The sequence below is a fragment of the Laetiporus sulphureus genome (genome assembly GCF_001632365.1).
Source record: "Laetiporus sulphureus 93-53 unplaced genomic scaffold LAESUscaffold_62, whole genome shotgun sequence".
Taxonomy (NCBI): Eukaryota; Fungi; Basidiomycota; class Agaricomycetes; order Polyporales; family Laetiporaceae; genus Laetiporus; species Laetiporus sulphureus.
In genome coordinates this window covers 13,071-37,933 of record NW_024468571.1, presented here as the reverse complement: position 1 = coordinate 37,933, position 24,863 = coordinate 13,071, and the positions used below count along the sequence as shown (strand labels likewise).

The following is a 24,863-nucleotide window of genomic DNA, read 5'->3' as shown; positions in this document are numbered from 1 at the left end:
GTGCGGTGCGGCCAAAGACTCGTGCTAAGAACACTTCGGCGTGAGCATCATGAAGCCTGAAGTTGTACGTGTACTCCGCGGCGATAGTCTCTATTTGTACCAAGTCTCCAAGAATAATATAACGAATAGGTCTATGAACTCTGTTTGGCCACACCTAGTGTCTAGAGCCAGGTTTCCGCTGGCATGTGACTGAGCACCTCGGCTACAGGTTGAACATCACTCTCGCGAAAGCGCAGATGCTGGATCATGGTGAACCCATTGAAATATGGTCCTAAGTGACAGCCATTTCGGTTCTATCTCCGCCGCTCCTCTCTGCATGATACCGAAACGTTGCACCAACTGGGGATCCCAAATATGAATGCATGAGAAAACGGATTTGGCAAAATCGCTAGTCGACTCTACTGCAGTGCTACTGATGGAAATTGTGGCAGGCCATAACGTGAATACTGGATGCTCGCGGACCTAGATATTACAAAATTGATGAAGGTAAGCTTCTCCCTTTCCTGAAAGGCAACTTAAAACATGCGCTAACGGAATCGATTTACGAGTCTGACAGAAAACCGTCGTGGACGGCTTTATGTCGCATTATTAACCGGGATCATGATGGTCTCCGGCTCGTAATCTGGAAAATTCAAGCTTCATAACAGCAGTCTTGTCCACGACATGATTCTCGAAAAACTCTCAAGCCCTGGGGCCTGATTAGCAATAAATTGGTCATACGCGGTGGTGAGCTACTGCTCTCACAATTCTTACGGCGCACTTAGTGGAGGATTGGTTCAATACCAGGAAGTTCGTGAGCTCTCCACTCCTCATAGTGAAAGTCGTGGTGACACAGCCGGCAACCGCGCTGAAGTATCTTGAGCCCAAGAAAACAGCCTTCATACATACTACAACATTTGAAAGACAGTATGCTGCAAAAGCCTTCCCTCGCCTCATTGATGAGCGAACGGTGATTCACAGGTCTCATGTTCGGGCTCTGTTAGTCGCTCGCTCTCGACACGTCCGTACATGGTTATGGCCGATACGTCTGTAAGCACCATAGCTCACACGCACCCATCAGACCACTTTCTTGTTTGAGATTGGGCAATTCTCAATGCGTGTCAAGGGAGCCCCTTTCAGCTCTCTCTCGAGCACAGGTCCAGACGAGAGATGCGACGGCCATCAAAATCTTCATCGATCCGAAATAATTTCCAGTAATCTGCGAGTCCTTTGCGAGAACGCACAGCATACACGATGACAACGTTATTCAGCGGAGCTGACGGGTGAGCAGGATCTGTACTACTACGAGACACAGGGATGCGGCAGCGTCTCGGATCTGCATGCGCGCTCTGACATCAGTCAGTAGTAGACTGCGGAAGCTGATCAGCGTTACCTAGGTTAGATGATGCAGAGACCAACCTCGTCGTCGTTCACATTGAAGCAAGCAGTAGTCCACCCCTCGCGACCCTGTTCCACGTCGCTGCAGCATTCAGAGAAATAGACGTAGGCATGGTTCGGGTACTCGAACAAGCACGTGCTGACTAGGGTCAATTCTCCTCCAGCAGTCGCGCAACACTGCCTGGTGATCGGCTCATTGATAATTCCGACCGGAGTATTCGGGGTTGCACAGGAGCAGGATTCGGCGGCACTGGCCCTTTTCGCTGCAAAGGCAAGCGCGAGGGCGGCAGAGATGAAAGCTGACAACTTGAAGTTGAACATAGTTCTGGAGAGCTGGCCTGATAGACGAAGCAGAAGTGAGTATAACGGATAGAAGATGGGTGAACGACACTGACTGATGAGCAATGGACACTAGCTGGCGAATGGCCTGACGGAGGCGTTCGCTAGACAAGCCTTTATATCATTCGTGGAGACGGGACCCGCGCCACTCTTCATGGTCAAGTATAACTCGGAAGACGAGATTCATCTCCGAGAATACGAGGCCAGCAGAGAAGCAGCGTTACCTGAAAGAAAGACGCTGCTTATCGTGGCAAACGTACGATGCCAAAACGCTGTGTATTTCTCCAATGGCTCACGCCGCGCCCAATGCATCTGAATTGATAGAACAGACATGAATGCTACCGGGTGTGTTGCGCTCCTAACTCGCAAATTGAGTGATTGCGCTGCTCACCGTCTTTGCGGACGATAATTACCTTGTCTTCGTGGTCGGATTGCTCTTCATACCAGCATCGGCGGAGCGGTGGCGAGGATAGTGCTGGATCTGAATGACAGTTCCCACGGGGAATATGTCAATTGATATTGTTAGAATGATCTTAGAGGTGAGTGTTCCATTCTTCTGTATGCTAAGCTTCATTCCTCGACTTTGTACTCGTTGTCAAAGCTGGACGTCCCTTTGGTCCCTTGCTACTTCCGCTGAACGAGAGTGGTCACAAGCGTCAACAAAGCCTCCGTCTGTTTTGTTGGCCTGAACATGCTCGTCTTGTATGTTTCTTGTGCTCAACGCTACCGCCTCACCATGCAGCTTGCGCCCTTGATAGCACCTTCTACTCACATGAGCAGCATTAGGGGACATGCTGTACATCTCGTAAACATTTATCGGGCTATTTTTGCCTCGAAGCAATTTGAAGTGGATGCCCGTCCTGCATTTCACAGTGCTCTGTATATAGCGTGCAACCCCCCTGTTTCATCGAGGTGGGCGTTTCGTACTTCGTTTCCGCAGTAGGTTCAAACGTATTCAGAGCTGACATTGACGCTAAAGCTGCCGCCTCGTACGATTGTGGTCGAGATGTTGTCCGACACGATGACGATCCTCAGTTCCTCGTGACTGTCCATTGTCAGCTTCTCAAAATTCTTAATCGCCATCTCCTCACAGCAGCCGGATCCCGTGCGGCACAGGTACTCTGGTACTGCCAATGCGTGGCATATGCAAGTCGGTAGGAAGTTTGTACCGATGGTTCTCGGAGCGTTGAACAAGGCTTCCTATGAGCAATGAATCAAAAGGTTAGCAGGAGCGCGCGTGTTGTTGCACACGTGTCGAGGGTATAAACCGTATACAGGGCGTTTGTACTCCACAGATCACCTAACCCTCATGACCAAGTGGGCCGTCGCCAGCTCTAACAGGGACTCGAGTCGGAGGTTTACTGATGTCGTCAGTCCGAGACCGCCTTCTCAAGTGGCGCATGCGTTATTGACTGCTCCGACAGAATTGCGGTCTTTATCTAGCTGTAAGTCCGCACCGTCCTGTTTGCATTCTCGCAACTACCGGGCAAGCATCACGGGGGATGCATGCCTCCACGGCCATCACTCGTCATATGTGCTGACACTTTGTACGGAACGGCACTACGCCTGCTCCTCAGAGCTTCCTTGAACTCTCACTTCTGTGTCATATGTATGTCACAGCTCGCTTTCCCCTGCGGTTAAACCCGTTGAAAGTACACTGCTCAAATTGTTCATTCTCCGCCATCTTCAAGCCGGATCTGGGAGGACATAGATTCGTTCAGGTATATTGCGGCGACTAACAGGACATATTTTCTGAAACCTAGAGGTGCGACTCCAACACTGAAGGGTCTTAGAACACCAATGAACTGCCAAGATTCTCAGAGTTCCCAGGAAAAGCATACGCCATCACTGTACCGCGTCAAATGCAGAGAGCTCGAGTACTATGTGACGGGGGAAATCTGACGCGGCAACGATGCCAATTCTTCCCAGCGATGAGCCATCTCTCAAAGATTTTTCACGATCCACTTAGTCGAAGAAGTCGAACAACCCATCCACATCAGGAAATTCTTCGGCTTCACCATGGCCATCGACGTTGCGATCGTTGTCAACCATGCTCAAATAGTAATGAACCCGGGAACATACCGTGATTCAAAACGAATATAATCCTGAGGAACGTACCGCGTCACCAGAATGCACCTCGAAAGGTTCTACGATCGCGTCAATGAATGAACAGTGGCAGGTCTTGTTTGTAAGTGAAGTCGGTTCTTTCTAGGTCGGTCCATGGTCCTTCTCGTGCCGATGCGGCCATGAAGCACAGTAGCAGATTTCCGGCCATCCGGACATCGATAAACAGTCAAGGGAATACCAGACTCACGCTCCGTGGAAGCCGTTCAACTCGTCAGCGAGCTGATTGCCATCGGAAAGATGTGCGGATGACCTCCTCGCTGAATGGCGACCAAAGGAGTTCAAGCATCTGCTGCGCTTTTAGACGGTGCTAATAAATCTGGACTATATCGCGATCGTCAAGTTAGTGGAGCGGCAGAGACGAGACAATTGTGTCAGAGCTGAGCTGTTGACCGCGTTGCAGACGCCGGACGCGACTATAATACTCCCCGACGAGCAGCACCGTGAGTATTTCTTCGCCCGGAATCGCGACGTCACTCCAGAAGCATGCCGTCTCTACGACATTTTTTACAGCTCCGCGTTCACCATTTCACCATAAGCTCCGGGGCGACACAATGACTCTTAATATGGTAGGTCACACTGCTCATTAGCTGCTTACAGAGCCAGACGGGCTGAAGTGTCCTGCGCGAGGGGTGCAAGTCAGGAATCTAGCATCCACGTGTGGAATTATCAGCAGAATCGCATCATACAGTTTATTCCGTGAAACAAGATTTGGATACAACGGTGGCCTTGTGGCACTACATGCACTCATAGACCATGCGTTTTTGTCAACTAATAATCAGAATCCTCGTCTGACTCGAGCTCACATACCGACCCGTCGCAAGGAAACCTTGGCGGACGCCACGACGGCGGCATCGACATCTTGGGTGGGGTCCTCGTCAGAATATATTGCACTGAGAAACGGAAGTCTTCGAGCATTATGAAAACGTCCTGTTGGTGTGCCTGGTCACCATTGATATAGAAAACTATGGTCAATTCAGAGTTATGCAAGTGCTGCACAACACCCGCTATCTTCTGCTGCAGCATCTTGTCTTTCTCGATCATTTCGCGAGTGAGGTCGAAGGAGAGGATGTGTAGAGTTTCAAGATTGGGACATATCATCTCGAGACGGCGATCGCTGAGCATCAGGACCTCGAGCAGCTCGTCGACGTGGTCTACGTTCAACACGAGCTTTTTCAAGTCTGGCGCGCATCGCAACAGCGCGACCAATGTGTGCTCCGGTAATTGCCTCCATCTCTTCGACAGCCATATCTCTTGTACCTGCGCCGGGCAGAAAAGTTCCAACAGGTCCTCAGCCCATGTGTCCTGGTCAACAGCGTGCTGCTCGAGGCATATGCTACCAGTAGGACCAGCACCCAAAACACGAAAGCGTTGTCTGCTGAACCAGCGGAGAGCCTTCACATCAACAGATACTCGAGTGATGCTCGCTGTAACGGGCAACCCGGAAACAATCTGCAGATGAGGATGATGCCATTTGGCTATATATCTGATGCAGACTTCATTGACAGCATCGAAGGTAAGTCGCGGCAGAACCTTGAAGCTATGACTGTATGACTCCCCATCTGTGTATATATCTAGTCGACGAAGCTTCGAAAGGGGCACGGATTGAGTCAAGGCCTCGGGTGCCGGCCGCGGGTGATTGTAGAGTTCGGAATCGAAGATCACGAGGTGAACCAGGTTCGGGGCCCTTGAAAGTAACGATAGCAATGTCTGAGAACCGCTGGTTCGGGAGCAGTGGTCCAGACTGAGGTGAGTCAGATTTGGTAAACGAAGATTTGGGAACACGTCAGTCCCACGGAGCTCCATAGATCGCAATGTGGGTGCGATCCCTTTGAAAATAGTCGGAGCTCCGCTCCGATTCTGCACATAAGGTGAAAAGCAGGCCTCCTCAATGGTCAGTTTCCTCAAGTTTGGAACTGAAAAGTTCAGAGACGATGCTAAGATCCAACCTCTGAAAAAATGAAGGTGTAGCTCGACCAGACGCGAAGGTGAAGACTCGAATATTGTGGCAAGCGATTGGTCGATGGAATGATTGAGGGAAACATGTAAGGCCTTGTCTCCTGATCGTTCCAGAATCTCTTGCCAGACACGGGGGTCTCGGTCACCGTTCGATATGTGACCCCAGAGGGTTTGCATCGACAGTGCAATGTCTCGCCAACGTCGGCACACATGCGTGACCTTCAGTAGGGTGCGAAAGTCACGGACACCATGTCCCCAGCGTGTATTGTATTGATGGAATGGGACAAGCTTCGGCACGTGTTCAAAAATGCGCGCAAGAATCTCCACAGGTAGACGGTTTGCCGGCGACACGGTCATGTTGATCGAGCCTCTGACCTGCGCCAAGGACGACAAGAGGGTTGCCTCCAACGATAACAACTGCAGCATTGAGAACTACGTCAACCCTTACCAATATGGAAAGCCATAAAAGATGCGCACCTGTTCCAAACTGGGCATGTCGTCGGTGAGAAGGCTCACCAATGAGAGATTGAACGATGCGGACACACCTCATGGAACCCATCTCTGTAGACAACCTTGCAGCCAAAGTTTCCAGAAGAGGTTGCCGTGGTGAATCGTCAACGCTAGATGCCATCTTTGTGCTCTGATAGAACGCAGTGGTTGCTGAAGGAGAGAGGGGCAGGGGTGGCCTAAATGTATTTATGGTGCAGCATCGCACCTTTTCAAGACAACGCTGCATACACGTGTTCTTCACGATCAGTACCGATCTCAACTCAGTCCACAGGCTTTCATCGCACACATCGCAGCTGTGTTCTACGAAATCAAGCGGCTCCATAGGCGGCGATAACCCACACGTCGATATAGACGACCTTATGCGCGAAATACCTCCGCATTGTCAGATAGGATCGAATGCTACGCACGTTTGCAGACCCCGCGGACGTGGCGCACAGTATCTTGGCATCAAATGCGCGGAATCGTTAATAAAGCTTTCATACACGATTTTGCTCGCCTTTCCTTATCCTGGAAATGAACGCATATCACGATTCACCGGACAACAGCATCATGACCGCGAGCACACTTTAAAATTACGCCAATGGACGTGACACGCAGCATGAGCCCTTCGGCTCCATCAAGAACTATAGTTGAATGAATCGCACACTTGCTCGATTACGCATTCCAGAGCGCCAAACGGACTGAAATGTCTGATGGAGGCCAATAAACAGAAGAGCGGGAGCATAACGTCCGGGGAACGAATACCGTGCGCCAACTCGCATAATCCAGCTCAAAACAGCCCTCGAGACGAAAATGACAATTTACCACCCCTACTCACCAACCTCCACGAATGTTAATAATTTTTATGATTGATGTCGTCACTTTGACCGCATTGACCATGCATGGCAGGGATATTCAGGCACGGGACACGTTGACGGCATGGTCATTCTGGGCGGGGTCTGCGTCACGACATATCGCACGGGCGTCTCGAAGCCTTCGAGTATCGCGCGGGCATCCTGCTCGGCCTCATCGTTGTCCACGCAGAACACTAACGTCACCTCCGGCGTGCGCAATCGCTCCCGCGCATCCACTAGTCTTTGCAGGACCAGCTTGCTCTTCTCCAGCTCTCTCCGGACGACGTCGAAAGGGAGGACGTATGTGATGGAACGACCGAGACAGACCGGATCATCGACGGTCGGAGCATCCACCAGCTCGTCGACTTGCTCGACGTTCAATACAAGCCTCTCCAGATGTGGAGCGCGTCGCAGAAGTGTCTTCAGCAATGGCGTGGGCTGCTCCTCCCATCTCTCCGACAGCCACAGTTCCTGTATGTGCGCCGAAGAGAAGAGCGTTGTCAGATCCTCGACCCACGTATCCTGCTCCAGAACGCCCTGCTCGAGGCATATGCTGCCGGAAGGACCAACTGCTTGAATGCGAATGCCTTGGTACCCATAGTCTCCCACAACGACGGATACTCGAGTGACGCTTGCCGTAACGGACCAGCGGGATAAGGCCTGTATATGTGGGCGATGCCACTTCGCTGCGTATTTGATGTAGGCAGCAACATCGGCGCCGAGCACGAGGTGCGATAGGATCAGTCCTCCCACCTTGGAAACATCTCTGGACGTGTGCAGGGCGAAGCAACGAAGCTTCGGGAGTGCTACCAACTCAGAGATCGGCGGAGATTCAAGCTGTGGTATGCTCGCGGACACCGGTTCGGAAATGGCTAGGTGGACTAGGTTTGGAGTGTTCGAGAGGAACGGTAGAAGTCTCGAGGCACCGTGGCAGGCGGTGAGGGTGAGGTGAGTGAGGTTCGGAAGATGAAAGTTGAGATATATATCGGCATCGCGAAGCCACAGGAACTGCAACGCCGGCGCAGCTCCTTGAAAGAGGATAGAGGCCTTTGCATCATTTGGATTATCATATCCGCAGTGGGACGTCTTGCTGATAGTCAAGCTCCTCAGTTCCGGAGCAGGGAAGGTAAGAGACGACGCTAACTCCGTTAGGTCGACATCATGGACATGCAGCTCGCGCAGGCGCGCAGGCGTGTCGCGAAACGTTCTGCTGAGCGTCTTGCCGATGGCACCGCTCACGGCAACGTGCAACGGGCTAACCCCCGACCCTCTCAACACCCTCTGCAGAGCTGGCTGACGCTGGCTTGAGATGTGTCCCCATAGTGCCTGGTTTGCGATGATGACGTTCCGCCAGTGCCGGCACACAAGCATTGCCGGACCCAGCTGGCAAATGTCGAGAACTCCGTAGGACCAGGGACTGGCATGCTTTTCCTCCGGAAATAGCTCGAATGGTTCCGGGACGTGGGCAAATATGAGCTCGAGTATCTCCACAGGCAAGCGATTGATGTTGGTTGAGCTTCTTACGGTTGCGAGCCACGACAAGAAGGTCGTCTCCAGGAACTTGAGCTGTGCATGTAGCGTATTCAAAGTTGGCGTCATTTCACACGATATAAGATGAGTGTATACCTGTTTCGGACTGTGGGCACGATCGATCAGCATACCGTCAACATTAGAGTAGGGATGTACAGACCTCATCAATGACACCTGAGTTGATAACTTCACGGCCACAGCCTCGAGCAGTGGCTGCAACGGTCCATCGTCTATGACTGGTGTGAAGCCCATGAGTTACACGGTGAATGCAGCGGCCGTTGAGAACGGGAAGGACTATCGAAATGGAAGCATGTTAGGTGAATATATACCGAAGCAATGCCCTTCGCCAGCGCAATGAGGCGCACACGTGCATACTGAGGCCGGAATCACAGCTCGGTCGACGGCCGTCCGTTTACCGAAAACATGAGTAACTATGGAATACAGATAGAGGAAGGAACGCAGCTACAGCTCGATCTCGCGTACACCATCCTTGTCGACCACCTTCACCTTGTACCTCCCTGGTGCGACGACCAAACGCTTCGCCACCTCGTCTATGCACCGGCGGAGTGCAGCAAGGCCTTCCTCTAGAGTGGCCTCCGGATCGTGGTATCTGCAGTGGGTAAACATCAGCTGTCCAGTTCGTACGTTATTCAGTGCATCACGAGGCTACGCTTCCAGTAGCACTACTGGAAGCACAGGCAGGCCGTACTGCCTCCGATCGGCGATGTACAGCTTGGGCACTTACCTATCAAGCAAACTGAGTGCGAAGTAGCTTCCATAACCATGTGCCCCGAACGGAACGCTCGTGAGCGTGCCGAGGTAGTCCACCCAATACAGATTCGGCGTGTGTGTGCTGGTGTCGTACCCGCCCAGGAGGAGATTCACTTGATATGGTTTTCGAGACCTCAACGAGTCCGCGAGTGCACGGCGAATCCACGCAGCAGCAGCAGGTGGGCGAAGGGCATACGCGTTACGGATTTGGTAGAGACGAATGTTCCGCTCGACGTACTCCGCAAATTGGAGTGTATCACCTGCATACAATCGTGCAAACTCCTTCAGTACGTGATGTATGTCAGAGGGCTATAGAACGCACCGGGCTCGCCGGAGTACGCCATGAGTAGGTGTGGACTGAGGACCTTGATCTTGTCCTCATCCAACTTCATTTTCACAATCGAGCGCGCTGCCGTGGTGTCTGCGGCCACAATCACATAACCTTTCCCCGTCAGAGCGAAAGAGATATCCATGATGGTCGCGTGTAGTGTCGAGTACGATGAAAGTGTGGAAGACGAAGTCACGGATAGCGCTGTGTTACGCGTCTCAGTCTCAGTCTCAGGACGCGTCATTCGGGAATTGCCGCATGGGCGCTTGCTTGTGGCCGTAACAGCGCTCGAAGCCGCACGTTCTTGTATGCTCAAACCCGTCAAATTGTTTTCCATGCCGCATCCCAAAAAAGTTGTTAAGTTTGAACAGCTCAAGCGCTTCAAAGCAGGCTGCCAATGGCTCGAATAATTTCCATCCTGACGAGTGAATGCGATAGCACAGAGTTTCTCCGTGATAAACTACAAATTAGTCCTACATGTTCGAACCCTTCCAAATGGACGAACCAGTACTGTCCTACAACTTCGCAGAAATGCTCTCGGCCAAGCCGCCATCTCGCCCCTTGTCATGCTCAAGACGCTCTCGCTCCCTCTTCGCTAGAATGGCGCGTCCGGCACGGCTTTCACTCCTTCTCCCAATCCTCGTCGAAATCCAGTCGCCCACATGTGCGAGCGCCTCGAAGTCGCCTGACGTTTTATATTTGCTCCCGCGAAGCGCATACACCACGTCCTCGGTCGCGACGTTACCGGTCGCACCAGGAGAGTACGGACATCCACCGAGGCCACCGACAGCAGCATCGACGGTACGTAGTCCCATGTCCAGTGCAGTGAGCACGTTGGCTACTCCGGTCCCATATGTATCGTGGAAATGACCCTAGATGACAATCATCTCAGTGACTGTCAGACATTGACAAGGAGTGAGAACACTCACAGCAAGCTTGGAGGCCGGAATGCTGCTGTCACCACCCATGACAACTTCGAGCATCTCGCGTATGTCCGCTGGTGTTCCCGCTCCGACAGTGTCTCCCAGGCTGACTTCATAACAGCCCATGTCGAGCAACGCCCGTGTGACTTCCTTGACTTTTCTATAATCTACTCTGCCGGAGTACGGACATATCACGACCACGCTCACGTATCTTTTGTGACAAACTATTCAGACTCAACTCTGGCGCGCTATCAAAGCACAAGGTGCGTACCCTCTGACACGCAGGCCCTTCGCAAGAGCGCGTTCGGTCACCTTCTCGAGGCGCTCCAGCGATTCAACAATAGTGCAGTTCGTGTTTGCTTTCGCGAAGGCGTCCGTCGCGGCTGTGAATATCGCAATCTCGTCCGTCAAGGGAGCAACAGAAGGGTCAGCGTGATGAGGAGTCTGCGGGGAGGGCGGGTTCTCTGTTGCGAGCAGAGCAAACAAGTTCTCGAGACCCTTCATGTTGGGTACGAGTACTGGGTAGTGGTTCCCAGGGAGCCGCTCCATACTCATGAGTACTTCTGGCGTGCCTGCCATCTTGTAGAAATTTAGCACGCTTGTACAGAAGTTTGGAGGATAGCATCGTGTTGACTTGCACCACGCGCGTATAGCTGACCATAAACTCACCTGCGGGATCCATTTAGGACTCACGAAGCTTCCTGCCTCGATGACCTTCATCCCAGCATGTCCCAGCCGAGTGATCAGTTCAGCCTTGACGGAAGGCGGCACGACCGCTTTCTCGTTCTGCAGACCGTCTCGCGGCCCGACCTCGACAACTGTCACATAGTTGGAATCAGGATGGGACGACACAGTCGCGTACCCATGCGATTTGAGGATTCTTGATCGAGTACAAGCCAGAGAGCGGATAGCGCTTCGAGAGAACATCAGGTATGTACAGGTATCGCTGGGAGCGTTATGGCTGCCGTCGAAGTCGTCTGGTGCGGCTTCCAAGGGCCTCAGACGTCGGCGATGATGATGGTGGTGTAGGCGCAACGATGAGCATGTGAGGCGAATATGAAGGTATGGGTGCCTTCACATGACCGTTTGCCGTTGAGTTGTGTCCGACGACGAAATCCGCTAGTGGCGTCGAGCGCTTCAATTTCAGTGCTGGTCTTTCTCACCATCATCTTCTGCGACCTGCACGCTGTGTGACCATAGACCATCGCTGGTCGGGGTGGTTGAATAGCGATTCACTACTGTTATGTCCGGAACGTCCACTCTCGCTACAAGCTTCTCTGCTGTGGCGGCAAAAGATAAGACAGACGCCGACCCTGCTGCTCGTTATCAAGACTGCCTGGCATGCCGAGTAATTGGAACGGCTGCGCTGGGCGGCGTCGGTGTGTACGCACTCAACCAATCTCGCGCCCACCAGCCAGGATCGATCGTTGGGAAGCGGATAATGGCGGGATTGGGTGTCTGTACGTATAGTTGGTCGACATGCAAAGAGACACTCGTACTCATTGACCTCGTTGAAGGTTTCCTAATTGCAGGTGCTATGCGATGGACTAAGTAATGTTCGTCGTATCATCGTTGCTTTGTACTACGCTGGGTAATCTACGTCGGCGTCTGTGGACGCCAAAGCTGTATCCGAGCCAACTTCGCTAATGATAGCGCTAGATGAGCCGCGTCGTCCAAAGTTCTCTTAACAGTGGCAGGTCATCAATGAACGGGCTACACGGTCGTGTAGGCTGCTTCAAGGAGCGTTTGATATATCTTGTATTTTAACCGACGTTTCGTCAGGCGAACACTGGCTTCCATCGTCGTCTTCACGATTTACCTACACGACATCAACGCTGGGCCACGGTATAGCACGGTATTCTCTCCCCAAATCGGCTCCAGGAATAACCTTTTCTTTCGCGGTCGGCATCACATAGTAACAATTTTGTCCGGTGTGCTTCTGTCTATCCTCTCATCCGGAGTATATGAACGATATCCGCTCGTTTTGCCAATTGTGGGTGCATGTGGCGCGTTTGCGTTCGCGATACACACCCTCGATTCAGTATTGTGCGTCTCGCAGGCCTTGGTCTCGCTATGTACTCCTGCTGGAATCTTATCAGGGTCTATCAATGGACACAATGATGGCTTCGGATGTGTCTCGCAGACGTGCGGTTTCGTCGAGTATGCAATCAAAGAACCTGCAGAACGACTGTGTACGTTCCGCCATTTTGAAAGATATGAGCACGGGAGGGCGTGCTTCTTCTCATGGGCTCAAGATGTGTCGCGTTGCTTCAATATTTGGCTCATGATGCAGTGGAAACATTGCTTCAAATGGCCGCGGATGCGCTGGAATAATCTCGCTCTGCATATGACTATTCGTGCGAGAGTCCGTTTGATAATTATATACGTAACGCTCCGTCGATTTCACAGTTTGATGTATTGACGAATGAACCAGCATCATGTTGCATCTCAAAGCCATGACAATACCGTCACTCCGCTTTCCATTTCCCCGTGCGAGAGGCATTTCGTGCCCGAGCGTCGACATCATCTCCTTCTGCGCAAACCAGATCGCCACCGTCCCTACCCCCTTCATGAACATAGTCTGCACGCTGTTGAGCCCTGACGTGAGGGAGTTTTGGCTGGATCGTTGAGTTGAAGACGGCCGGGATCCTGCTTCGTACGGAGTATATCAAGGGCCACCGGTACGCGTTGACGTTCGCACGTATGGACAGTTCGCACGTATGCCTCGGGCGTGGGTTTGTGCTCACGATGGTCAAGGTGAGCGGGTGTGCGTCGTCTATTGAGGACCGTGCTGATGGGTTGGCTGGCGCTGGTAGTCGTGCTGTGGGTGTTAATTGGGGTTGATGTGTTCGAGTTAAACGACGAGCGGCAGATGAGCACTGAGGTCGTCCTGCGCTGATTTAACAGCTGCGGGTCACAGGGCGGGAGAATATGAAGGCTCCTGTGAGTGTCCGCCGGGTAGAACAAGACTTGTATCATCCGATCTTGTCGTGTCGTTGCGTGATATAGCGTCTTGACATTCTTTGTATGCATCCGATGGATCTGCTGAGTCCGTGTCGAATCACTCGTCCAAGTGTGGGACTCTCACAACTCCAAACTAGCCCGTAAAATGAGTGTCGCCGGCATTGGCCTGAAGATGATGAAACGGTCAGATAAATGTATCTTGGAGAATTCCGGCGAACGTCGAGTGGCCGCTACTGAGACCTTGTGGCTCGATTCCAGCAGACAGCGTGTCCTTGAGAGCATATGGACTGGAGATGTAGCATCGTGGGATGAGCGCATACTGGCGGAGCGCACGGTGTGGAAGAGGTAGAGACGAGATGGAGAAAAGGAATGTCTGACTTTCAGGATGGCAATGGCGGTACGCAGCGACTGGAATGTGGGAACTTGCAGATATGTGATACAGTAGAGCGCGATGTATATGAAGTATGGGGATTGTGGAAGAGACGATGACGGATAGCCAAGAACGTGCAGGAACTTGAATGTGGGCACTTTGAGGAGCTGGAGAGACGAGGTAGAAATCTTCGTGGTCCACAATGGCCGCAATGATCAAAAGTTGTCTCCATACCCAGGTTCCCTCATTGTGGCGCTGCAGTTCCAATATCGCGACATGGATGAATGCATGAGTCTAGGCGCAAACTGTGGAATACCCACCTCAAGATGCCTCGCTCGGTCAGTCGTGGGAATAATGGCAGAAGTTGCTGCTTCCACTGCTCCTCGGCCACTGTATCTACCCCACTATGGCTGAGCCTGGTAGTATCACAACATTCAAGTGCAAATTCAACTTTGCTCAGCGTACTGAATGAGGCAGACGAAAGATAATTATCAATCTCTTTGTGGCGAACAGACTCATAAATCTTGAGCAAGTTCTTCACTTCCCAATTTGCTTCATTGATTTGAGTGCTGTGAGACCACTTGAACAATATCACAATTTCTTCGAGCTGGCCTGACGTGATTGAAAGCAAGACTTGATACAATGTGTCCAGGTCGAAAACTCCCAACTGATCAGGAAATGCTAGCCATAGGCTCTGCAACGAGGTGTTGTGAGTGAAGGACAACGCCGAATCTGGAGAGACTGTGGTTAGCAAGAATGCTTACATGAAACAAGAGTGCGCACCTGCAGTCGACACCTCGCTGTGTGCCAATTGTCCAAAGTATACAAGACTCAATCGCAGTTCTGAGAGTGAGCTAGACGCGGCATTCAATAGTCGCTGACATTTCCATTGGTGTTGCGATTCAGCCACATGAAATAAATCATCGATGATGAGTCTCTGCAAGCGACTCGAGAAGCAAGGATGAGCAAGGAAGTCGGTGAGTTTCTCAGGTGTCTCGTGATAGTCTTCCTTGAGTGATAAAGATCTGATGTTGACGCGGTTGTGATATGGTCCGAACGTATCATGATGGAAGTAGTCATGTGTGAACTTCAGATCGAAGCATTTGAGCTCGACCAAACCTGGCAGTGCGCAGACGAGGTGCCCAAAGACAGTGATTGACGGGAATGTGACATCACGGAGATCGAGGCAACTGATGGAGGAGAAGGCGGGGAGAAGCAGGAAGATGTCGCTGTGCATCGTCCATGGGTTCCAATCGGAGTACTCGATATGGAGCTGCTCCAATCGGGGCAGCTTGCGAGCGAGCAGGATCGCCGCCGTCGACAGTGCGGACCGATCTGTCCCCCAATCGCCCACTATTGTCATATCGTGCGCCCGCTCCGACAGCTCGGGAGTCTGCTTCAGCATCTTCGCATACGCCTTCACATCCTTGACACTCCTGATCGTGATCCTCGTGTAAAGATGGAAGCGACTGGGAGGATACCACGTTCGGCAAACAAGGATGCACCGCCTCAAAGCACGGTCGTCGTCCCACAGATGGTCGATCACGTTCTCCCACACCTCGATCGGAAGCTGCGGCATGGTTGGTTCCACGTCAGATGAGGCCGTATAGCCTGTCTTACCCTTGCCATTCACCTAACGTAGCACAGTATGTAAATGGTTAGGAACACATACATGGGGTCAGTGCCCACTCACGATTCGTACAAGCCGTTGTGAGTTGATTTTCGTCCTGTCCGCGAGACGTGCCAGTTTCCGTTTGATGGATTCCATGACGTTGGAGTGGAGGAGCGTCACAGGTATGGGTTTCCAAGCCGGCTCTTGCAATATATGTATCCACCTCATCTCATTGCAACGTGATTCTGATACCATATGGGTCTTCCAGGAAATCCACACACCACCCACATGACTGCGTGCATTACCCCGCAATGCAAGCGCTGCACAGCATGATCATATCACGCAGGACACACAACCATTCATTCGATCAGCTGCAGGTGCCGTACGCACCCGGCTGTTCATTGACAATGCACAGCCCAGCGGTATAAATAGCAGTCGATGATGCGGGACCATGCGTATCTGAACGGCCGCAGACATGGGCAAAAGACGACGCATGACATAATTCATATGGCATGATGATCATCCCATTTTCTCCAAGTCAGTATGTGCGTCCTACCTAGGGGCCTCGTCAATCCCATAGTCACAGGCCGTCTCATAGTCATAGCCCGAGGTTTGACAGGGAGCATTGTTCGTCAGATGCACCGCATTCGTGCCGCACCCGTAACGCGAAGAGCGTCTGCAGGTAAGGACAGCCATCTCAGGCACCGAGCGTCCAGGCAGTGGTAGTCGACAAAGCGGCCGATTCCTCGAGTTGTTAGCCAAAGAAATTTTGCCGAGTAGGTATGCTCGTGCTGCAAATTGCGACTATGACCTCGTGCATGGCGGATGGATGGTGCCAGCGAGAAGCTGAACGGCAACGCGTGTGACGGCGAATCGGCCGCAATGGAGAAGACAAAGGACGACTTACATTATGCGTGCTCATGGAGATACTGAATATAGCACCCTTTCGCCTGCCTACGAGCGCAGTGTCTGCATAGCAAGAACAGGGCCATGTTGATATGCGGCATCCGTGATTTGAGGGGCCCATGAACATGAGGAAGGCCATTCGCGGTGCTCGCCATCAAGGCGATGATAGTCAATATAACATCATTTCCTCGAATTGTCAGCCAGGGGAGGCTCCTCGAGCTGAATGATTGTGCTGCGCATTGCAGAATCGGCACGCTCGGTGTTGTATAACTCTGAGAACAAGAAATCCTAGCCGATGACAGATAGACCGTTTATTTATAATACAAGCGCGTAGTCGCCAGAGAGCGGCACTACGAACGTGGTAGAACGTTGAGGTCCAAAGTCACAGTGCAGCCCTGCTCGAGAGTCAAAGCCAGTCAATTACTGCAGCGCGCGCGTTGCGCTGCCATGGAGCTCGAGTAGGTCTCAGCGCTGATCGATGCGGATACTCCATCAATAATGTCACTGTCGCTCCCACATCAAGACCGCCGCGGCTGCAGCAGCTTCTCTTACAATTGCCAACATGGTTGTTTCAGAGAATGGCACAGCTGCGCCTCTTACGCCGATAACTCCCATTACGCCTAACGACATTCCTATCTCTAGCAGCAGTGCTGCGCCTGACAGTAAGAGCGCGAGGGTTGTTTTGACACAGAAGATATTCAAGAAGCGCGAGCGAGAAGCCAAAGAGAAGGAATATGCAGATGGCCAGCACCCGAATATGATATATGGGGTTTGGCATTGCTCGAACTGTGGTTGCCCAGAAAGCATAGCTGTGGGCAGTAGAAAGGGTCCACTCGGTGACAAGTCGCAGTGCGGCACATGTGGTAAGTCCAATTTCCCCTTTCGCTATATCTCCTTATCTGACCTGCATCAGGCAAGTTCTGGCATCGACATCGTCGGCCCCGTCCAGTCGAGTACAACTCGGATGCTGAGTATCATCTCAACCTCGTGAGGGAAGCTGAACAAGTGAGGGTGGCCGCCAAGCGCAGGCATCCTCCAGCTTGGGCAGTCGACGAACGGGCGAAACGAGGGCAGGACGACGGTGAAGTGCAGCCAGCGACACCTGTTCGTCCCAACAGCGAGACTTGGGTGGACGTGCCCCCTGCTCCGCAGACCGTCGCCACAACGAGCGACTCGAATCAAGCGGCTTCGCCTGTCTCGACGGCGTCTAGTGCGTCTGAGTCGCCTCTCGCGCAACGGATTGCTAGAACGAACGGCGCTGGGCATTCACGCTCGGCTCCTCCTGACGCAGAGCCACAACAAGCTGCACTTTCTGCAGCGCCCCCTACAGCATCTCCACAACCGGCTCGTCCTTCTGCCCCTCCGAATTCATCACAGCCGGTAAGTTCCACTGATACTGGGGAATCGTCCTTCAAGACTGACTGTAGACGAAAAGATCTCCGTGCCACGATGGCTGAAGGATGCCATGAAGGAGATGCAGGCGAGATACCCTGATGATAGATTTGAGGTGACACAGCGAAAAGGCAACCCCTTCGAGTTCCGCCTCAAGTGTCTGGATTAGGCGTGCTCAATTCTTAGAGTTCGGCACGCCAGTTCAGTTCGTCGACCTCAAATACCGAGGGGACGGCGATGCCGAGCAAATGCCGAGTATTATGTAAGCCAAGTGGCTCGTGGGAACGCTAGGCAGGGAACAGGAGTGGTGAGATTATTTCCGAAGGATTGCTTTACATTTTCTCGATTTTTATTGCCATCTCCCGTCGCACCTTCCCTAGTGCTCTGGTTTACCATGGATTGCAACATGTATGCACAGAGTTGCTTAGCCTGAATGTTAAAATGCTTCCAAGCAATAATTACACAGACTATCTCAGCACATTTGATGACAGCAATATGCAGGACCATGCAGTAGCTGCTGTCCATGTCATTATTGTTCCTCATCTATGTTGTGACTTTGTGAGAGTGAGATACACAGCCATTCGTCACTGTGATCCCCGCCGAGGTTGTCTGCAGCTGGACACCACAAACCGTGAGAAGATTGTGGGTGTGCAGTCTTCTTTTCAGGGATGTCCGCATCGCAATTTCGGGTTTACACAAGCCGCAATTCACACAAGAAATGTAGGAATGTCCCAAAGATAGAATTAACTGCCGGACATCTCAACAGCCACATTTGCTTATGTAATTGTCGGCATTTGCTCGGCATCGCCGTCCCTTTGGTATTTGAGGTCGACGAACTGAACTGGCGTGCCGAACTCGAAGAATTGAGCACGCCTATTGTCCTGGAAAGGTGCGTTGCTTGAGTTACTTACCAGATTCGTAGCCCTAATCCACTGGGCGCAGCAGCTCTACACACCTGGACCAGGCGAGACGCTGCGGAACTATGAAGTGCACTTGCGGAACAGGCTACATCGACAGAAGGTCACGCCTGGCTGGTCTCCCTCCGCCGGCTGCTACTGCAAATTGATGGCTTGGGTGGACCACTTATCTACATGCTTTACTGCTATCTGAATTATGTTGTCGTTGTCATGTCAAACCTTGTATAGATTACTCATTGAAACCCTTTCGCCGACCAGTGTCATTTCGAGTCGACCAGATTGGCCCCTTTGATGCACAATTTATTTGCATGTCTAAGGGTAGGAGGTTTGCAGCCGAATTGTGCTTGCCATCATCTTCACCCATGCACCAAATATTCCCGCTATGATAGTAGTGGGTCTTGTCGATTTGAAGCTCACAAGGCTCTCCGCGAAAATTAGCGATCGGCGGCACATGTCTGCCCTGAAGTGATCGCTCCATTGCTCGTCATGTCTCGTGATCTCTTTCCCTGTGCGTCTGTATGTGGCACGATGAGGGATCATGTAGTCAATTTATGTACCTCTGTTTCCACATCGTATTCGAGCTCCTCTATTACTGAAAAGTGGCCAAACTAGCTGCTCATTATGGAAATGGCGCGCACACAATTCGAATTCTAGGGTGATGACTGACAAACGAAATGATTTGAGAAAGTAACAAGCCTGTTCAAGCCACATCTCTCCAAAAGATAAACCACAGTAATGAAGAGCAGATTTTATTACACGACAGGCGGTGTTACTATTTCAGTGCTTTCAGTGCTTGAAACGCATGAAGCGCCGGTTAGCAAAGTAACCGCGCTCGTCGTAGCGGGCGCTGCCGGCACCGGCTCTACCACCTTATTGCTTTATATGGCATGAACGCAGTCTCACCGCGGAAAGTGACCGATGCACCACAAATCACACCTTGCTTCCTCCCTCATATCCTCCGCATGTTATGCCTACTGACCACATCCGCCATGTCCTCCTTGTCGAGAGTCGAGAATGGATTTGACTGAAGTCGATGCCTGTAACGCCTCTAGAGAGTACGTCTGACTTAGGCTCGAGCTAACACCAGGGGGTCCAGTGAGAAGTGTACCCGTGGGAACGCTGAGTTTGAACATGCCACCGCCACCGCCACAACGCGACCACGTGACCAGAGGACGCGCCTCAGGCTGAGCGTGTCTTCCTGCATACTCCTCGTGTCACTCAATGCTAGCACATTCGTTAACACATTCATACGGTCAAAGTCCTGTCTAAAGTAGCAAATATGTCTGAATCTGCTCAGTCTTCTCTCGGTGACCCTCAAATCAATGCTGAATGGCTTGCTGAGCTGTTCTCTCGAAAGTGTGGAATCTCGCAACCTCGAGAATTTCAGATCAAACACGGACTAGACATCATTCAAGGGCGCGAGGTCTTTCTAGTTATTGCACCGGGTCAGGGCAAGATGACAGTCTTCTGGGCCCCTCTACTTGCAGCTCAAGCACTCGGTGAGCGGGGCATCATGTTATACATTGTCCCTACCAAGCTACTTTCTATACAGCAGGTACAATATCTCTGCTGGATTCACACACAGGAATAAAGAGCTATGGATGGCTTGATTTACTAGAGCGAGAGTGCCGGTCGAGTTGGGCTGCACACATTTGGGCTACTTGGGTGGGCAGAGGAAGGGAAGGTGGGGATTTCTCTGCTTGCTTCTTCATCACTTGGATTTATACTCTGTATGGCATTGGTTTCTTGGGACGACATAGCTAAAATACACGAGAGATACACGATCTACGCAAGATGTCCTTTACAGACGCGTTCTGCACAATGCGATCACGTGGCATGTCCGACCAGCGCCAAAGCTTCGAGCGTCGAATTGCCGTCGGCACGTTGAAACTCCGCATTCCCACGGGGGGTCTTCCCTCTGGACCCCCCGTGATAGTCTCAGCCTGAGTATAAGGAACGACTGTCTTCCGTATGAAGGCTGATTTATGAGCCTAATGCAAGCGGTGATGAACGGAACTTGGGTATATTGCAATAATCAAGTCAAAGAGCAACAAATCCTCCGTACTACAAACGAAAAATGAACAGTGGGACAACGATAATCTCGTGCTTTCAGTAGATAAGATCCTAAGACGTACCGGGTACGCGACAACATCCAGTGAGCCAACACGACCCCGATCCATCCATGACACTTCCAACGCCCCCTACCTGATCCATGTATTCCAGCAAGACTTCTCGTTGAGATCCTCCGCCGCTGTCTTGATTTCAAACCCACAAGATATGCAGTGGTGCCTCATCGGGCCCATTGAGCTTTGCAAGCAGCCTGGCGTCCAGCGCAGGCTACGTCAGCAATTCGTTCACTTGATGAGGTACCGACTCGACGCCCGCGACAGCTCGCGCACGCGTGCGTACCTCGATGCCGTCATCCCGTATATGCTGCGATTGCATCTCCGACGTCGTCGAACACGCCGTGGTCCGCCCTTGGATTCCGCTCCCTACATTCGCGCGACTCCGCCCCTCACATTCACAAGGTGCTCGATAGGTCATCGAATACATCGTCACGCCTCTTTCCATCTCGCATGCAAGCAGCTTTCCATATCCGTGCGTCGACATCGTCTCGTTTGCGCAGGCCAGATTGTCACCGCCCCATGAACGTTCATCCGCGCGCTGTGAAGACTTTGATGTGAAGAAGTTCCAGCCAGAGCGCTGGCTCAAGGAGAAAAGATCCCGCTGCGTGCATAGGAGATCCAGCGCCGGTGGCACGCAATGACGTTCATGCAAATCAGCGGATCATGCGTCTGTCTTGGGGGGTGAGTTTGTGCTCGCAATGGTCGAGGTGACCGAATGTGCGTCGTTGCTTGAGTGCTGTGCTGATAGGATGGCTGGCGCTGGTAGTCGTGCCGTGCGCTGTTTAGCAATTATGCGGTCGAGTTCGGGATAGAGGAGAGATGAGGATCGAGGTTGCCTGGAGGGGGGAGAGGGGGTTGGCTGAGCAACCGCAGGTTGCAGGGAAGGAGGACATGAAAGTTCATTTGCGCGTTCGGCCGTTGGAAGGTACTTGTTGGGAAAACTATAGCGTTGAATTCGACTTGCGCTGTCTGATCGCTGTCGTACTGCTACCATTCATCGTATGCGGCATCTTGACATTATGCTTCCAGGCATCGCAGATATGTGAGTGTCGCAACATGCATCGCAGCGCGAATGAATATCAAGCCCCTGCGCCCCGAGGAGTCTTTTGTTCGAGATCCTTCTGGTTCGATGTACTCGTACGGAATCATTCACTCAAGTCAGAGACCCTCCCGCGACCTCGAACTAGACCATCGAATTAATGTCACCACAATTACCATGAAGACGACGAAACGGTCGGAAAGACGTCGTTTGGAGAACTCCGACCAAGACTCCTAGCCGTTGCCGAGATCTTGTGGGTTGAAACCAGTAGACATCGTGTACTTGAGAGTGTATGAATGAGGGATGTAGCAGTCGTGAGATGGGCGATCGCATGGCGCAGATGGTTTGGAGAAGGTGGAGACGAGGTAGAGAAGAGGAGTGTCTGAGTTTCGGGATGGCGATGGCGGTATGAGGGAAACTGGATGATGGGATGTGTCATTCATTCGCGCGCGATGCACATGGAGTAGGATTGTGGAAAAAACCGTGGTGTGTAGCCAAGAGCGTGCAGGGCCATACGACACTTCGAATAGGCCGAGAGACGAGGTAGAGGCCGCAAGATCAAAAGTTATTTTGTTACCCATTATTCCTCACTGTGGCGCTGCAGTTCCAATATCGTGACACAGGTCAATGCATAAGTCTAAACGTAAAACTCACCGGAAGATACCCTGTTCGGTCAGTCGTGGGAATAACGGCACAATTTGCTGCTTCCACTGCTCCTCGGCCGCTGTAGCTGCCATAATGGGGTCGAGAGCACCATGATCCAGCGCAAATTCAACTTTTTTCAGTGTCCTGAATGAGGCGGATGAAAGATAATTATCAATCTCTTTATTGCGAGCGATTTCGAGCAACCCCCGCTGCACCCCATGTATGAGTGTGCTTGGAAGCCACTTGACCAATATCACAATTTCTTGGAGCTGGCCTGATTTGATTGAAAGTAATAACTGACACAATTCATCCTTGTTAGAAACTGCAAACCCCTCAAAAGTGTTTAGCCATAGTCTCTGCAGTGAGGTGTTGTGAGTGAAGGACAACACAGGATCTGGACAGACTCTGGTTAGCAGGAATGCTTACATGAAACTAGAGTGCACACCTGCAGTAGTGTCCTTAAGATCCAATCGCAGTTCTGAGAGTGAGGTAGATGCAGCATCCAATAGTCGCTGATATTTCCATTGTTTTCCATCAGCCGGTTGACGTTTATCATTGATGATGAGTCTCTGCAAGCGACTCGAGATGCAAGGATGAGTAAGGAAGTCGATGAGTTTCTCAGGTGGCAGATGATCTTCCTCGAATGACAAGGACCTGATGTTGACGCGATTGCAATATGGACCAAATGTATCACCATGGAAGTAGTCATGTGTGAATGTCAGATAGCAGCATTTGAGCTCGACCAGGCATGGCAGGGCGCAGACGAGGCACCCAAAGACAGTGATAGACGGGAATGTGACTTCAATGAGAAGGAGGCGAGTGACGGAGAAGGCGGCAGGGAGCTGCAGGAAGATGCCGCTGTGCATCGTCCATGGCTCCCACTTTGACCACTGGATTGAGAGCGTTTCCAGCTGGGGCAGCTTGTGAGCAAGCATGATCGCCGCCGCCGACAGCGCTGATGGATCTGACATCACAATATTGCCGAATATGTTCATACTGTGCGTGCAGCTCGGGCCTCTGCTTCAGCTTCTTCACATAGGCCTTCACACCCTGGACACTCCAGATTCCAATCCACCTATCCAAGTGGAAGCGACTTGGAGGGTACCACGCTCGGCAGACGAGGCTGCACTCACTCAAAGCTTCCCAGTCAACCCACAGATGGTTGATCACATTCTCCCATACCTCGATCGGCCTCGGTTTCCACCTCGGGAAGTTGTATCACTGGTTCCAGCTCAGGTACTACCTCAGACGAGGCCGCACGGCCTGCCTTCCCCTTCCCCTTGATCCAACGCAGTGCAGCACGTGAGTGGATAGGAACGCATACATGGGGTTTGCCCACTTACGGTTCCTACAAGCTGTTGTGATATGATGATACTCCATCTTTTCGTCCCATCCGCGAGACGTTCCAGCTTCCATTCGATGGAGTCCATATCGTTGGAGTAGACAGTCGCGGAGGATGACTACGGGTGTGAGCTTCCAAGGCGGCTCTTGCAATACATGTATATATGCGCCCATCTCATCGCATCGCAACGTGGTTATGTATACCGTATCTTCCAGGAATACACACACCGCCCACATGACTGCGTGCATTGTCCTGCTACACAGCCATATAAAAATCACGCAGACAGCCAACCATTCAATCGGGGTGCTCTCTGCGGGTGCTGTACGCACACCGCTGTTCATCGATAATGCACAGCCCAGCGGTGTAATTAGCGGGCGACCAAGCAGAACCATGTGCATCTGAGCAGCTGCAGACATGGGCAAAACATGAGGCACGACATGTATAGCGCGATCACCTCGTTTTCTCCGGGTCGGTATGTGCGTCGTTAAGTGCGTCCTTACAGCACATAGACTGAGGATTCTACGTGCCTTGCTGAATGAATACACATCCGCATCTAATCTTCCTTATACAGCAGTCGACGAGAAGGCTTTGCGCACATTTCCGCACCGCTTCGAAGTTCGCGACGATTCTGGGAACAGAATAACCACTATTCTGCATAGCATCATAGACACGCTGCGCCTCAACGAACATCACAGCTGTAAGCACTGCCGCGGGACAGAGGGAGGGCAAAGTGGATGGCTGGAGTAGCTTCGGGGCGCCGCGCCTCATCACATACACTTCTTATCAGGATATGATGTCGAATTGATGGTATCAGACCACACATACCGCAAAGAATCGTCGAGTTAACCACATCGCC

At 51.9% G+C, this 24,863-nt stretch overlaps 12 protein-coding genes across 12 annotated transcripts; 3 read left to right on the top strand and 9 right to left on the bottom strand.

Annotated features, from left to right (window-relative positions):
* Positions 1–1,051: 1,051 nt before the first annotated feature.
* On the bottom strand, positions 1,052–2,077 carry LAESUDRAFT_731308 (uncharacterized protein). The gene is made up of 3 exons (XM_040910020.1): positions 1,773–2,077; positions 1,399–1,715; positions 1,052–1,349 (listed from the first exon to the last, which is right to left on the bottom strand). The coding sequence occupies exons 2-3, from the start codon at positions 1,696–1,698 to the stop codon at positions 1,335–1,337; spliced, it is 315 nt and encodes a 104-aa protein (XP_040759059.1). The 5' UTR covers positions 1,699–1,715; positions 1,773–2,077; the 3' UTR covers positions 1,052–1,334.
* Positions 2,078–4,916: 2,839 nt separating this feature from the next.
* LAESUDRAFT_485074 (uncharacterized protein) lies at positions 4,917–6,468 on the bottom strand. Its single transcript, XM_040902645.1, has 4 exons — positions 6,345–6,468; positions 6,277–6,286; positions 5,396–6,216; positions 4,917–5,336 (listed from the first exon to the last, which is right to left on the bottom strand). Exons 1-4 carry the CDS (start codon positions 6,428–6,430, stop codon positions 5,243–5,245), a joined length of 1,011 nt encoding a protein of 336 aa, XP_040759058.1. The 5' UTR covers positions 6,431–6,468; the 3' UTR covers positions 4,917–5,242.
* A 287-nt stretch (positions 6,469–6,755) lies between these two features.
* LAESUDRAFT_815938 (uncharacterized protein) lies at positions 6,756–8,914 on the bottom strand. The gene is made up of 2 exons (XM_040914731.1): positions 8,833–8,914; positions 6,756–8,778 (listed from the first exon to the last, which is right to left on the bottom strand). The coding sequence occupies exons 1-2, from the start codon at positions 8,835–8,837 to the stop codon at positions 7,167–7,169; spliced, it is 1,617 nt and encodes a 538-aa protein (XP_040759057.1). The 5' UTR covers positions 8,838–8,914; the 3' UTR covers positions 6,756–7,166.
* LAESUDRAFT_745449 (N-terminal nucleophile aminohydrolase) lies at positions 8,914–9,978 on the bottom strand. The gene is made up of 3 exons (XM_040911372.1): positions 9,766–9,978; positions 9,418–9,703; positions 8,914–9,282 (listed from the first exon to the last, which is right to left on the bottom strand). Exons 1-3 carry the CDS (start codon positions 9,914–9,916, stop codon positions 9,135–9,137), a joined length of 585 nt encoding a protein of 194 aa, XP_040759056.1. The 5' UTR covers positions 9,917–9,978; the 3' UTR covers positions 8,914–9,134.
* A 180-nt stretch (positions 9,979–10,158) lies between these two features.
* On the bottom strand, positions 10,159–11,796 carry LAESUDRAFT_686792 (aldolase). The gene is made up of 4 exons (XM_040905935.1): positions 11,364–11,796; positions 10,966–11,273; positions 10,701–10,905; positions 10,159–10,643 (listed from the first exon to the last, which is right to left on the bottom strand). The coding sequence occupies exons 1-4, from the start codon at positions 11,619–11,621 to the stop codon at positions 10,287–10,289; spliced, it is 1,128 nt and encodes a 375-aa protein (XP_040759055.1). The 5' UTR covers positions 11,622–11,796; the 3' UTR covers positions 10,159–10,286.
* A 141-nt stretch (positions 11,797–11,937) lies between these two features.
* LAESUDRAFT_664173 (uncharacterized protein) lies at positions 11,938–12,249 on the top strand (the record flags this gene model as incomplete). The annotated part of the gene is made up of 2 exons (XM_040905100.1): positions 11,938–12,154; positions 12,212–12,249. 2 exons carry the CDS (start codon positions 11,938–11,940, stop codon positions 12,247–12,249), a joined length of 255 nt encoding a protein of 84 aa, XP_040759054.1.
* A 677-nt stretch (positions 12,250–12,926) lies between these two features.
* LAESUDRAFT_731302 (uncharacterized protein) lies at positions 12,927–13,766 on the bottom strand. The gene has a single exon (XM_040910019.1). The coding sequence runs from the start codon at positions 13,725–13,727 to the stop codon at positions 13,263–13,265; it is 465 nt and encodes a 154-aa protein (XP_040759053.1). The 5' UTR covers positions 13,728–13,766; the 3' UTR covers positions 12,927–13,262.
* Positions 13,767–13,975: 209 nt separating this feature from the next.
* On the bottom strand, positions 13,976–14,417 carry LAESUDRAFT_731301 (uncharacterized protein; the record flags this gene model as incomplete). The annotated part of the gene is given in 3 exon segments (XM_040910018.1): positions 13,976–14,014; positions 14,026–14,283; positions 14,349–14,417. A coding segment is annotated over 1 exon segment (184 nt), but the record flags the coding sequence as incomplete, so codon positions are not given.
* LAESUDRAFT_484984 (uncharacterized protein) lies at positions 13,986–15,986 on the bottom strand. The gene is made up of 4 exons (XM_040902644.1): positions 15,722–15,986; positions 14,812–15,661; positions 14,349–14,760; positions 13,986–14,283 (listed from the first exon to the last, which is right to left on the bottom strand). Exons 1-4 carry the CDS (start codon positions 15,893–15,895, stop codon positions 14,244–14,246), a joined length of 1,476 nt encoding a protein of 491 aa, XP_040759051.1. The 5' UTR covers positions 15,896–15,986; the 3' UTR covers positions 13,986–14,243.
* Positions 15,987–17,068: 1,082 nt separating this feature from the next.
* Positions 17,069–18,391, top strand: LAESUDRAFT_752702 (uncharacterized protein). The gene is made up of 3 exons (XM_040911739.1): positions 17,069–17,409; positions 17,460–17,926; positions 17,982–18,391. Exons 1-3 carry the CDS (start codon positions 17,109–17,111, stop codon positions 18,105–18,107), a joined length of 894 nt encoding a protein of 297 aa, XP_040759050.1. The 5' UTR covers positions 17,069–17,108; the 3' UTR covers positions 18,108–18,391.
* A 4,637-nt stretch (positions 18,392–23,028) lies between these two features.
* On the bottom strand, positions 23,029–23,864 carry LAESUDRAFT_484923 (uncharacterized protein). Its single transcript, XM_040902643.1, has one exon. It carries the CDS (start codon positions 23,658–23,660, stop codon positions 23,088–23,090), a length of 573 nt encoding a protein of 190 aa, XP_040759049.1. The 5' UTR covers positions 23,661–23,864; the 3' UTR covers positions 23,029–23,087.
* Positions 23,453–24,130, top strand: LAESUDRAFT_731297 (uncharacterized protein; the record flags this gene model as incomplete). The annotated part of the gene is made up of 2 exons (XM_040910017.1): positions 23,453–23,944; positions 24,009–24,130. Coding segments are annotated over exons 1-2 (313 nt in total), but the record flags the coding sequence as incomplete, so codon positions are not given.
* Positions 24,131–24,863: the final 733 nt, after the last annotated feature.

What these genes read in the sequence shown, in the direction of transcription:
- LAESUDRAFT_731308 (XM_040910020.1), bottom strand. Translation starts at nt 1,698, where the DNA reads ATGTTCAACTTCAAGTTGTCAGCTTTCATCTCTGCCGCCCTCGCGCTT.
- LAESUDRAFT_485074 (XM_040902645.1), bottom strand. Translation starts at nt 6,430, where the DNA reads ATGGCATCTAGCGTTGACGATTCACCACGGCAACCTCTTCTGGAAACT. An exon ending in GATATATACACAGATGGGGA is followed by an intron (nt 5,337 to 5,395) that starts GTCATACAGTCA and finishes CTGTCAATGAAG; the next exon opens with TCTGCATCAGATATATAGCC.
- LAESUDRAFT_745449 (XM_040911372.1), bottom strand. Translation starts at nt 9,916, where the DNA reads ATGGATATCTCTTTCGCTCTGACGGGGAAAGGTTATGTGATTGTGGCC. An exon ending in GGCGTACTCCGGCGAGCCCG is followed by an intron (nt 9,704 to 9,765) that starts GTGCGTTCTATA and finishes GATTGTATGCAG; the next exon opens with GTGATACACTCCAATTTGCG. An exon ending in GCACTCAGTTTGCTTGATAG is followed by an intron (nt 9,283 to 9,417) that starts GTAAGTGCCCAA and finishes TACCCACTGCAG; the next exon opens with ATACCACGATCCGGAGGCCA.
- LAESUDRAFT_686792 (XM_040905935.1), bottom strand. Translation starts at nt 11,621, where the DNA reads ATGTTCTCTCGAAGCGCTATCCGCTCTCTGGCTTGTACTCGATCAAGA. An exon ending in GTCCTAAATGGATCCCGCAG is followed by an intron (nt 11,274 to 11,363) that starts GTGAGTTTATGG and finishes AATTTCTACAAG; the next exon opens with ATGGCAGGCACGCCAGAAGT. An exon ending in TTCCGGCCTCCAAGCTTGCT is followed by an intron (nt 10,644 to 10,700) that starts GTGAGTGTTCTC and finishes ATTGTCATCTAG; the next exon opens with GGTCATTTCCACGATACATA.
- LAESUDRAFT_731302 (XM_040910019.1), bottom strand. Translation starts at nt 13,727, where the DNA reads ATGCATACAAAGAATGTCAAGACGCTATATCACGCAACGACACGACAA.
- LAESUDRAFT_484984 (XM_040902644.1), bottom strand. Translation starts at nt 15,895, where the DNA reads ATGGTATCAGAATCACGTTGCAATGAGATGAGGTGGATACATATATTG. An exon ending in CAGCGAGGTGTCGACTGCAG is followed by an intron (nt 14,761 to 14,811) that starts GTGCGCACTCTT and finishes CAGTCTCTCCAG; the next exon opens with ATTCGGCGTTGTCCTTCACT. An exon ending in ACCGAGCGAGGCATCTTGAG is followed by an intron (nt 14,284 to 14,348) that starts GTGGGTATTCCA and finishes TTGGAACTGCAG; the next exon opens with CGCCACAATGAGGGAACCTG.
- LAESUDRAFT_752702 (XM_040911739.1), top strand. Translation starts at nt 17,109, where the DNA reads ATGGTTGTTTCAGAGAATGGCACAGCTGCGCCTCTTACGCCGATAACT. An exon ending in GTCGCAGTGCGGCACATGTG is followed by an intron (nt 17,410 to 17,459) that starts GTAAGTCCAATT and finishes GACCTGCATCAG; the next exon opens with GCAAGTTCTGGCATCGACAT. An exon ending in CTCCGAATTCATCACAGCCG is followed by an intron (nt 17,927 to 17,981) that starts GTAAGTTCCACT and finishes GTAGACGAAAAG; the next exon opens with ATCTCCGTGCCACGATGGCT.
- LAESUDRAFT_484923 (XM_040902643.1), bottom strand. Translation starts at nt 23,660, where the DNA reads ATGAACATATTCGGCAATATTGTGATGTCAGATCCATCAGCGCTGTCG.